Raw genomic sequence first — 12956 nt, forward strand, 5'->3', positions numbered from 1 at the left:
TTTATGACGACATTTGTAGTCGCCACTAAAAGAACATATTTTGTGGAAAAGCACTACAAAAAATTGTTCCATAAGAACAAATATTAGATGGGTCGCCACTATATATTCACCTTTAGCAGTGACTACTGTCGCCACAAATGTTCAGTGGCAAAATTATGTCGCCACTATAAATGTCCTTTAGTAGCGACTAAAATTACCACAAAAAATATTTATGTTCAGTGGCAAGTTTATGTCGCCACGCAAGATTATGTCGCCACTATAATGTCCTTTAATAGCGACTAAAATTACCACAAAAAATATTTATGTTCAGTAGCAAGATTATGTTGCCACTATAAATGTCATTTAGTAGCGACTAAAGTTGCCACAAAAGGTTTAACCATGAAAGACACAATATTTTATGTAGCGACTTTTAGTCGCTGCAAAAGAAATTGACCTTCTGTAGCAATTTATATATCGCAACAATTACTAATTTTTGACAAAACAATGTCGCCACTAAAAGTTATTTTCTCAGCAATTATAATAACCAAAATTATATACATTTCCATGCCAGTAGGAACCTAATTCTCTAAAATTTCATATAGAGATATTCATATCAATTGACTATCAATATTAAAGCAACCAATAATGCTTGGCAAACACCAAAAGAATTTCTCAAGCCAAATATTATAAATATTATCATTACTAAAAAGTCAATTACATATATACTATCCGACACTTCATTGTGCATTGTAATTGTACGCATTTACATATTCCAAAAAAGATAAAATATTAAGTGTCTTGTAACTGCTCCTTGCTCGACACCAACCACTGTTTAAGTGCCTTGTAACTGCTCCTTGCTCGACACCATCCTTGAACCATTGTTTAAGTGTCTTGTCCCTGCTAGACAAAAGGAATATATATAAGGAACATAATGGGATTTGTTATATCCAACTACTATCAAAATTCTAAGAATTTTCAATCTATGTCAAAGGAAAGCCGGAAATTGCGACCAAAGTTTGTGTACTAAAAAGCAACTTAACAATTGCAAAAGTTGTCTAGACCACAAAGCAAGAGTTGCATGAATCTTAGATGTCACTTTTAGTTGGAACAGTTACACAAGATCAACCAGACACAAGACAAGATTGGTATACATCGGGTTTCCTCAATTGAATCTGTCTTGGTTTCAGTTGAAGAGGACATGACTTATTCTACTTGAAAGGATATCAATTCTCTCCCTTTTTTTTTAGATATTTCCAACTGCTCATATTATGATTTAGCCTTAGTTGAGAATGGAATAATTGGAAGAAATGGTACAATCTTTTTGATGCAGAATCGAAGTTTACATGCACACATCTTGATCTAGGCCTCACTGTGGTTATTTTTTGTATTGCTTACAGTTTCTAAGATAGCAGTAGTGTTGGGGATGCATTAACCGCTCATGTTCTGCAAACAATATCAGATTTCCCATAAGACACTTAAAAAAGAAGTAGGATATACTCTTTGTGCAGAGAATGCAGCTGACACAAACTTATTTTTGTCATTTATATGGACATGTCAACTCTTGCTTCTCTTGCCCAAAGTTGATGCACGACAGGTTTCCGCTAATATAATAGCTTTTGTCATTCAGTGAATGACCAGACCTCAACAATATGTAGCAAAGAAACAAAATTGTAGGCATAGGAGAACCCAAATACCAAACCCAGCCTAGCAGAACAATAGGAGAAACTACTTTGTCTACCCAATATTATTATTATCAAAAGCACAAAGGAAATTGGTGACGATCTATGTTATCCGGGCAAGCTCTAATTTAATCCAGGGCACATACACAATAGGACCTTAGTATCATAACTAACAAAGAAGCTATGATCTTAAACAACATCGTAATATATGATACTTGAGAGGTAGATGAGTATATGGATAAGAGCAGAACAACCTTTAACCTGTTAGCCTTATAAAAATCTCAACAGAAAGTTCCTATAACATGGAGGGTACGTTGAACACATAAGTCAAGGTAAATACACACACCAAATAGAAGTTCATACATGGGAGTCTTATCATGAAACATCTAAGATAGAACATGGAGGGGTACGCAGTACCATCTAGCATTGCTAGAGAAAAGCAAACAAGGTAGCAAACCATCTCGCGGCTCTAAGTCACACACCACAGACTACAAAGGTCTACACCACCTTTACTGATATCCCTACACATGTGAGAGGGCTAATAAACATGGACAAAGGGAGAGTTCCAAATTTCAGAATTAGGAACAAAAAGCTCAAATATTTAAAGCTCTCTGATATGATATGATATCAAATGCATAAGCTATCATTTGCTTTTTGAGTGCTTAACAGTGATCATGAGAATGGATTCTCATAAACTACTCAAAGCCTTGTGCTTGTAATTTTTGTGAATATACTAAGAATAGGCCACGGTTAAAGAGAGGTATAGCAAGTAGCAATAATTCAAGTTATAATTGAAACAGGCAAGATCAGAAGAAACTAAAATTCTCAGTAAAATAAACAATGATGGCCCGAAGGCCCACATGCCTCGAACCTAAGCATATAATTCTAATAAGCATGCATGTTAAAAATGAAGTGGCAATTTACTCAACAATTAGCCCAAAATTTCTCCGACGGTTTGAGTCAGAACAGAGTTTAACAAATTCCTCTTTAATTCAAAATTCAAGACAAGCATGATCACCATAAGAAGTTGTGTTAATCATCCAATGAAGACAAAAGTAAAGAGGAAGTAACTTTTCTGGAGAAGTAGTATCATCAGTATTCTACTTTATATATAACTTCACAAACAACATGGAAACTAGATCACGCTTTTCCATAAAGGTTCAAACAATGTTGGCACACTGAGCACACATAAGTAGACAAAGAATAAAAACTGCAAAGGTCAAAAACACTAACCAATGCAAGTTAATGAGCAAAGAAATGAGAAAGATTAGAGCTTTAGCAATGACTCAAATAACTTCAGACAGAAACCTCAAATAGTCAAAATTGATCATAATCCTTCAAATGCAGCATTATCACCAACATGAACTAACAAAAGTTAATATCCCACTTATCTGTAGATCCTGATATGCAGGACCAACCAATTATCATTTCATTCCTCAACTTATCAAACATTATTACATCAGATCACACATGTCAAATAGAACTAACACATTACTAAAACCAGAGATACTAACACATTACGTACTAAAATCAACCTTTCTGTTGAAATAGAACCAACACATTACTAAAACCAGAGATACCAACACATTACTAAACCCCAAAACATGAAGTCACTACAAAAGGAAGGAAGAAGAAATGTCGAGAAGGAAGAAGAATTGTTAAGAAGGAGCGGAGCAAGTACCTGTTGTTGCATTCTGGTCAAAAAACTAGCAAATTGTTCTTGCATCATCTTCTCCACTTCTAGAGAAATCCTCGTCTGCTTCTGCACTTGCGTGTTGACGCTCCTCTGCCAACTTCCTTTCCAACTCAATTTCCATATTTCTTCGCAACTCAGCAGCCATTTGTTCACATTCTTCTTATAACTTTCTATCCATCTCGGCTTGCATCTCTTGACGCACAATATCAATAGCAGAAGACACGCTGGCCTCTATGTTTGCCTGAATGTTACTCTTTTTAGGAGGCTTCTTTCTATATCCTTTTCCATGAACATAGCATGTTCTCTCACCAACAACGGAGGATAAAATCTCATCTCTAGTCATGGGATGCTCGATCTCCTCAGATTGTTACTGAGCGACAACTTCCTGGAGTTGACCCTGTATTTATGCATAATCATTTAAATCAAAACATAATAAAACATATTAAATGAAACTTACAGAAACACAGAACTTTATAAGTGTTTTTAGATAATTACATGAATTTGTTGGGATTGTGAAACCAACCACACCAGTTCTCCTCTATCATCCTTGCGTGTATATTGGATCTCCCAAACTTTATATGGTGTGTCCAATATTTCTCTGCAATATAGTTACGGAAAAAAAATATATAAGCAAATATATAAATATGTAAATAACAAAGAAACATATGTGATAGTAGGGGACTAAATATATTTTTACCGTAGATTCCTCTACTTCTGCAAAAGACTTTGTACCACAAGAATGCTTAGTTATTTGCTTTTTCTATTTCTTTTGTTCCTCTCACTTACAACCATTAAGTAAACAGATTAATAAATCATCATTCAAAGAGACAATCTTTAGGTATTAAGTTAATACCTTAACTTCCGGACTTCCAAAATATTGTATTAGGTATTCCCAGTCCTCAAGCTCAACATCTTCAGGTCGATGAGACAATCTTTCTTCATTAGTACTGTACTTAGAGTACAGAATGCTGAGTCGAGCTTTCCATGCCCTAAAAAGCCTTTGCATAGTGCTAATTACAAAGGCCTGAAACCTATGCTCTCGCAACCCGCTGCAAACTTCAAATTTATCCTGACAATAAATGTAACATTATATTCAATATCCTAACCACATAAATAAACCTTGCAACTTAAAGTCAATACAATATTGAAAGTAGTTTATTACCTTGACCTTTAACCATATTACTTCTCCGTGTTTTAAAACTATTTTCTGCCAATTTCCATCTTGGAACGAGATAGTGCTCCTCATGATCAAACCACAGTAATTAACAATATCTGTAGCCCCAGAACCTAATGCTCTATCAATGTCATCTGGAATCATAATTTTGATTTTGCCACCACACTTAGTTTTTACTTCTAAACTTTTAGATTTGTATTTTCCTCTTCCTCTTTTTTTATTGCTGGAAGAAACTGCAAAGTAAAAGGATACTATTGTTCATTAGTAGCTCCACTCAATCAGTAAAAATAATTTTCACAAAACAACAAAAAACAGAAACTAACTTGCACAATTTTCAGCCTCTGGAGAGCAATGCACAGTTTCTGCTACATTTCGTGATAATTGTGTTTCTAAAGAAGATATTTGGAGAGAGTTAGTAGATACTCGTCCGGTCTGTAAAGGTCTTTGACCCGGGTTACTTGGTTGTCTATCTCTACAGATGCATCAGATACACGTCCGATTTGTATGTGTGGCTGAGATGTCACTCCAAAATTGCCACGTCCTTGAAAATTTTCATGACCACAGCTCGCCCCGCCTCTCCCACGTTTTCCTCGTCCAATTCCTCTCATTTCCTGCAATAAAACATAAAAAGAAAATGATTGATCAGAATAGAGAAAATATTAATTCACTAATTTTCTAACTTCATGTCTATAGAAAGGGGACATAAGTCCATGCCTCATTAGATATTAAAGTAAAGAAAGCTCTACTGTTTGTTAGTTGATGGTCAATTCTTTTCACCCAAATTAGCAGGCACATAGAATAATAGATCCCTTCTTTTAATACAATTCATTACTTCCACCTTTACTTTATACCAATACAACATAAAGCTACAAGCATCACGAAGAGAATCAAAAAAGAAATATAAAGATTCAAGCATCAATAATCTTTGGTTCATTGAGAGTTCCAAATAAATACATGGGGTAGTATAAAGTCATGGACGAAAATATAGAGAATTTTCAAAATAGGATGTAACATCTATATCATTCGCTTTTTGCTTCTTAGTCTTCAAGAGGATGTATCAATGTCCTCCCCATCATCATCATCAAATAACTCTTCTTCTCTATCTTCACTCTCTGATATTTCTATATGATTGTCATTAATGAAATCATCTTCCTCATTATGCACATTGTTTTGAGCTTGCGTACTTGCATGATCGTAGTTAATACTTTGTGGTTCAACATTATCCCTATGTAGAGACACCTCAACAATATTTTCTTGGTCATTGGTGCACAAAGTATTAAATTCGGCTTCCTCTTGCTGATAAACATCTTCATTCAGTAATTCTTCATCTTCAATATCTACACAATTATCATCATTATCAGGCATTTTGAAAAGGTCACGAGGATTTGTCTTCACAACAACAAGCCAATCATTATCGACCATGTCGTCCAAGTAAAAGACTTGTTCTGACTGAGATGCCAACACAAATGGCTCATTTGTATTCAAGGCACACCAAGTATTCACACTTGTGAAGCCTTATTTGTCAATCTTATATCCTCTTCCTAAGCGAGCCACATCCCATCAATGACACTTGAATAAGTAAACTTTTCTATTTCCCACATAAGATAACTCATAATTGTTCTTTAATACAACATAATACTCCTTATTAGAGTCTGAATCATCTCCTCTCACAAGAATACCACTATTCTGCATTTTTCTTCTCAAATGCAAGCTCTTTTGTATGGAATCTAAATCCATTCACCACAAATGTTGAATATCGATGTACTAATGGTGCAGGACCGACGGCTAAGCTTATGAGCTCATCATTTGCGCGTCCTTGTGCAGATAGTACAAATATCTACAAAGACGAACAATATTGTTATGACCAATAACATGATGGGATGAATAAACTAATATCAATATTATCATTTGAGTAGACAACTACACATGCGCGAAACCAATCAAGAAACCCATTTTTATGAGCTCTCATTGAACTTTGAATTTTAATCTCTCTTGTATATTCCCTACATTTTTAGTTAGCTAAGATAAATCGGATTCAAATTATCTCAATGTGAAACTATCTTGAAGTTAATAAGAGACTTACTCCATGAAATGCGAAACCTCTTTACAATTTTGAAGCACATACATACATGCTTGTTTAAACTCATCATGAGATAGCCTGCTGCCTTCTGAGGCACCTTTTGTTTGCCCACTTTTTTTAAAGATATACATCTCATCATTTGACACAGATCCATCGTCATTCCTAGTTGGTTTATTGAACTTTGCTGAGATATTCTTCAAGTATCGTGAGCAAAATGTGAGGTTTTCCTCTGCCAAATAACCTTCTGCAATTGAACCTTCTGGACGATTTTTGTTGCGAACATATGACTTAAGTGTTCGTAGATACCTATATAAAATGACTTATTAATATAATGTGTGTCATTCTAAAACTATAGCATCAAAATTATTAAACAATAAATTACCTCTCAATAGGATACATATTCCGATATTGAGCTGGTCCACCAAGCTTTGCCTCACTTGGCAAGTGAATTGGCAAATGAACCGTGACATCAAAGAAAGCCGGAGGGAAAACAAGTTGAAGTTTGGTCAAAATAACAAGAATTTATGCCTCTAGGATATCAAGATCTTCAATCGTCAAGCACTTAGTGTATATACTCTTGAAAACTTTCCTAAGGCTATAATTGGATCACACACTTCCTTGGGTAGCAAACCACGTATAGCTACTGGAAAAATGTCTTGCAACAATACATGATGATCGTGACATTTCAAACCATGTATCTTTTTCTCCTGTACGTTGACACACCTTGAAATGTTTGAGGAAAATGCATCAGGAACCTTCAGATTCGTTAATAGATTGCATACCTTCAGCTTCTCTTTCGCGGACAATGCATAGCATGCTGCCGGTAACAAAGTATTATTCCTATCCTCAGTAGGATGCAACCTTTATCTGATTCCAAGATCCATCAAGTCATATCTATTTTTCAATGTGTCTTTTGTCTTTCCAACCATATTCTTGACAGTTGATATAATATTATCGGACACATTTTTTTCGATATGCATCACATCAAGGTTATGTCGTAACGTAAGACTCTTCCAATAAGGCAATTGGAAAAAGATACTTTTCTTCTTCCAATTGTAAGCATTGCTATGAACATCATGCTTTCTCTTTTGTCCTTCACCAAAACCCACATTACCCAAAGCTTGTAATTGCACAAGTGTTTCATCACCTGTTAAAAGGTTAGGTGCAACTCCCATTTCAACTTTCCCATCAAATAACGTCCTACTTCTCTGCCATGGATGGACCATGGGAAGGAAGCGACGATGACCCATATAACACAACTTACTACACAAAGAAGTCAATTGTGTATCTTTACGGCAACAAGGACATGCAAGCTTGCCTTTGGTTGACCATGCTGAAAGGTTTTCGTATGCAGGAAAGTCATTGATCGTCCACATGATAGCCACACGCATCAGAAAATTAGATTTTGAGTGTGCATCATAAGTCTCCACCCCGTCCCATAATTCTTTCAACTCTTCAATCATTGGTTGTAAATATACATCGATATCATTGCCTGGACACTTGGGGCCTGGAATAAGAAGCAGCATCATGAAATATGGATTTTTCATGCAATCCCATGGTGGGAAGTTATACGTAGCTAGTACGACTGGCCAAATGCTATGATTAGAACTCATGTTCCCATAAGGTTGGAACCCGTCACTCGCCAAACCTAATCGAACATTTCTTAACTCAGCTGAAAAGGTGGGATGTCGTGCATCAAAGGATTTCCATGTTATTGAGTCAAATGGATGTCGCAAGACACCATCATCAACATTTCCCTCCTTGTGCCACCTCATCTTTTTAGTTGTTTCTCTTGCCATGTACAATCTTTGAAGCCTTGGTTTGATTGGAAAATGCCGCAAGATTTTATGAGCTACTTTCGTGCCTCCGTGTTCTTCGGAATTCCATCTAGACTTACCACACTTAGGACATGCTTGGACGTCGGCATAATCACGCCAATATAAAATACAATCATTCCGACATGCATCTATTTTGGTGTACCCCAAGCCGAGGTCACAAAGAACTTTCTTTGCTTCATAGAAAGAATTAGGCACAAATGACCCCTCGGGAAGAACTTCTTTAAAGAAGCTCAATAATGCATTCATCGATTTGTTGCTCCAATGGTTAAGACACTTCAAGTGAAGTAGTTTAACAACAAAAGACAACTTCGAGACTTTTTTACAACAAGGATAAAGTTTTGTCTCAGCATCTTCTAACAATTTGTAGAACTTTGTTGCATGTACATTTGGCTCTTCACTGTCCTCTGAATTATTATTATTATCCTCCACATTCATATATCCACAAGCATCATGAATCATTTCAGTTATATTATCCTCGTCAATGCTATCATCTTCTGCTTCATCACTAACTGCAGTATTCGAATTTTCAACTCTAACTAACACTTCTCCATGCAAGTCCCACACTTTATAAGAATCTCAAAAACCCTTCTTCAATAAATCTCCTCTTACACCAACCCTTAGCTTGAACGTGGTATTCATATACCCTTTACAAGGACACCGAATCATAGTGTTCACTGTTGGTTGGCTGAATGCCCAATTAAGAAAGTTGTCTACTCCATCTCTATACCTTTGGTCGACTCTATTCCTAATATTCAAATAACTTTTATCCATCATATCTATATTAAAAAATAAATAAATTAATTTACTAATTAAAAGTGGAAGGATTATAATAATCAAAATATATATAATAACTAACATATACCAGGGCTATTCAGACAAGCAGTCACAAAAACACATTATTCAAACAAGAAGGAAGCAGTCCATTCCAGAATTACTTATACGAATTGTGTGCAATGAAGAACAAGTTCAAACCAGGGTATGTACAGAATCGATGGATAGAAAACAAGGGAATATATACCACAAAAAGTGGGTACGGGTGGAGAAGAGGAGAGGGGAAAAATGGAGGTACAGAAAATAATTTAAGAAAATACTTTGTAGTCAAATAAATATTACTCCATTCAAGTGTGACCTCGCTTTTAACATTAATATACATAAAGATAAAGAGCAAACTAAAAGGGTGTAAAAGGGTGCTGCTAGTAGCTCCAGTATACAAGCTACTCCCTCTGTTCCAATTTATGTGAATACATTTCCTTTTTGGTATGTTCCAAAAAGAATGACCCCTTTCTAAATTTGGTAACAATTTAGCTTAAACTTACAATTCTACCCTTAATGAGAAGCTTCTATAACCACACAAATACTCTGGCTCCTTTTTAACTTGTTTAGGACCACAAATTCCAAAAGTCTTCCTCTTTTCTTAAACTCATGCCCACTCAAAGAGGTTCACATAAATTGGAACGGAAGGAGTACTAGCTTTGTGGAAAATGGAATTCCAAAGTCTATAACTTGGAGGTGGAGAAATGGTTTAAACATCTCACCACCATCAAAACTAGCTACATTTACAACAGTTCTTATACAATTTCAAAGTTTTGAAACATCAATGAAAGAACATCCATTCCACCAAGAATTCCAAGTAAAGTGCAGCCTTCCAGAACTCATTTCATAAAACTAAGATTCCTAATAGGCAATAAATGCTTCCTCTTATTCCAAGATTTTATCCACAACATCCAAATTCGTCAACCAATTAACTCATACTATACATACAGCAATTTCACTCCACACCCAAGTTAAACACCTAGGATTTTCAACACAACAAAAAGTTTAAGCTTTGCCATGAAATCAAATCTTGCCCACTACCCAGAATTCAGTTTCAGGTCTAAAGCAGAATCCAGTTGACAAATTTCTCCTTTAGCTAATTCACAAGAACAATCCCTCATACACTGCACAGACCCTTATATTAAAATTAAACTTTCTAAAGAAGGCATCCAAAAAAAAATATCCACAACCAGACACCCAAATCAAGAACAGAACTTAAATACTCGAGCCTTGAAAATGAACGAGTACTTGAAGTTCCGACTCTGAACAAGAACAATCCCTCATACACTGAACAAAACTTGTTAAAATTCTGACTCCGCCTCTAATTACAACAAAAGCAAATTAAAAAACTAAAATACTTGAGCCTTGAAAATGAATGATACCATTGTGTTAGCGTCCAAAGATAAACCTCGGAGATACAAAAATTAACTAACTTAATGTCAGTATAGTTTCCCATTAACGTCGGTACTCATCGTAACCCAAAATGTCAGTATATAGAAGAAAATATAAAAATATAGAACTGTTCTACCTGAAGTGAAATCTTACAAAATAATCATAAAAACCCCAAATGTAAATCAATATGGGTTTTAAGTTAGACATATGATATTAACAAAATAAGAAGGTTTTCAGTTAGATTATGGAAGAGAAATCGTTCGTTCCATTGTACCTCCACGAAATCGATTACAGCAAAGCAACTTCTTTCCCCAAAGAAAAACGAAAAGATTAGGGATTTTAACATACCTGAGTTGTTAAAATTTCACTTCTATATTTTCTTGCCCTTTGCCGACTTCCCCAGCTGTGTACAAGTTCTTGAGTGCGTGAAGTTGAAGAAGCTTTGAGTCAATAGAGACAACTCAAAGGAGAAGATTAGGGATTCACATTTTGATTTGAGGGATTTCGATTTGGGTGAGATTTTAGCAGAAGAGAGGACCGATTTCAAACGAGAAGATTTGAGGGATTTCGATTTGGGATTTCTTTTGTCAGGACCGATTTCTAGAGAGAACCGATTTTGGGCGTCTCGATGTGTTCGAGAGTGTTTAATTAGGAGAGGACCGATTCACATTTTATTTTCTTTTGTTATTTTAAAAGGCAATAGGAGCGACCCACTCGTTGCAATACATATTTAGCAGGGACTTCTCAGAAGTCGCCCCAAAAATATGGAGCCAAATTTTAATATTGGCGGGACTAAAAATTTCAGCCACATCAGAGGTAAATAGTCGCGGCTAAATTATTTACAAACTGTGGCGACTTTTTAAAGTCGCTGCTAATAATATAACTGTTGTAGCAACCTATAGGGTTGCTGCTAAATGACACCACTAATTATCCAATTTCTTATAGTGTAATTTTTTCTCTAACATATTAGTTGGGATGTTTCCTTATTTTCAACAATTGGATATAAAGTAATAGTATCAAAAAGGTAGGTTCTGTGTGTTTTTTGAATGGATGCATTCAGTCGTTGTCTCTAGTATATATTTACAAAAAGACTTCAAGTGTGTTTGTAGTATTGACTTTCAAGTTGTTGGTTATGGTAATTTACTGAGTGGTTTATGAAAACCTTTATTTTCTTGATGTAGAGAATGTGTTGCCAACAGATCTAGAATCACAGAAAACTCTTCCTTGCCATGGTACAAGCGCTGCTTAATTAGGCCATAATTTTACTGCAATGATTAAAAGATTGATCAATAATGGTGAGATTTTACCTCCTTTAGATTCTGATGGTTTGGGAACATGCATAGATTGCATAAAAGGAAAATACTGGTAGACATGTTTTGTATGAAACAAATTTTTTTCTGTACAAAATATTTTACCGAAAAATATTTCCCATGGGAAGTGTTTTTAATACTCTATTGGTGAAGTGAACAACAATACGTTTCCAAAAAAAAATTATAAATTTAATGGCACTAGCAGCAAATTAGGTTGTTTTGATGGTAAAACTTTTTGAGTATAAAGATTAACAATAACGTCTATGTGATGGATTGAGATAATTGTGTGGGAAAGTGGCTTTCACCCATAAGTGAGGTCGTGAGGAAGTTAATTTTTTTCTTTTGGTTAAAAATATTTTACTTGAAACCATTTCAGTAAAGCAAACACAAGAAAATATCATCTTCTTGAACAATATGTTTCAACATACGAAATATACTCAGGAAAAAAAAACTGGTGTGTTAGTTTATACGAGTCCACTAAATTATAGAATACATAGTCTTCTATGAGTTTCCATTGAGAATACTAATGAAGCAGTAAGTAAAGGAGACATGAGATTTTTACGTGGAAAAATCCCACTCTAGGGGACAAAAACCGCGACCTACACTTGTAGGCTTTTAACTTCACTAACTTGTAAATACCTATTACAAGCCACTTTATAATGACTCAATTACAAAGACTTCAACTCAACTAACTTGTGATACTCTTACCACAAGCCACTTTGTCACTCTCTAGTCAAAGACTTTAACTTATGACTAACTCTAGTCACAACACAAACTCAGAGAGTTTATGATTTTTACAATAGAGTTCCTAATCAATGCTTCTAGCTAAGTAATTTAGGAGTTACAATAAGAACAATCACAAAGTTACAACTCAACTAAGGACACCAAAATATTAGATTTAGGAACTGGTCTGTAGTAGCGTTTGTCACACCTCCTTTTTGTGCACCTGCCCCGAAGGATAAATGCGTGAGGGAGTATTTCCATTTTAAGTGACA

The 12956-nt window shown here is 35.3% G+C and overlaps 2 protein-coding genes across 4 annotated transcripts; both read right to left on the minus strand.

Annotated features, from left to right (window-relative positions):
- Positions 1–645: 645 nt before the first annotated feature.
- LOC104237713 (uncharacterized) lies at positions 646–11335 on the minus strand. 2 transcript variants are annotated; one of them, XM_070147612.1, is made up of 7 exons: positions 11000–11335; positions 4852–5139; positions 4517–4761; positions 4208–4423; positions 3850–3952; positions 3340–3751; positions 646–876 (listed from the first exon to the last, which is right to left on the minus strand). In XM_070147612.1, the coding sequence occupies exons 3-5, from the start codon at positions 4670–4672 to the stop codon at positions 3929–3931; spliced, it is 396 nt and encodes a 131-aa protein (XP_070003713.1). In that variant the 5' UTR covers positions 4673–4761; positions 4852–5139; positions 11000–11335; the 3' UTR covers positions 646–876; positions 3340–3751; positions 3850–3928. The 2 variants fall into 2 exon arrangements, with proteins under 2 accessions (XP_070003713.1, XP_070003714.1); XM_070147613.1 differs by having other exon boundaries at positions 646–879.
- LOC104237711 (uncharacterized) lies at positions 5146–10881 on the minus strand. Of its 2 annotated transcripts, none has more exons than XM_070147611.1 (3): positions 6991–10881; positions 6612–6914; positions 5146–6365 (listed from the first exon to the last, which is right to left on the minus strand). In XM_070147611.1, the coding sequence occupies exons 1-3, from the start codon at positions 7005–7007 to the stop codon at positions 6320–6322; spliced, it is 366 nt and encodes a 121-aa protein (XP_070003712.1). In that variant the 5' UTR covers positions 7008–10881; the 3' UTR covers positions 5146–6319. Both variants share the same exon structure in this region; 1 of them encodes a protein (XP_070003712.1).
- Positions 11336–12956: the final 1621 nt, after the last annotated feature.

The sequence above is a fragment of the Nicotiana sylvestris genome, chromosome 6, assembly GCF_000393655.2.
Source record: "Nicotiana sylvestris chromosome 6, ASM39365v2, whole genome shotgun sequence".
NCBI lineage: Eukaryota > Viridiplantae > Streptophyta > Magnoliopsida > Solanales > Solanaceae > Nicotiana > Nicotiana sylvestris.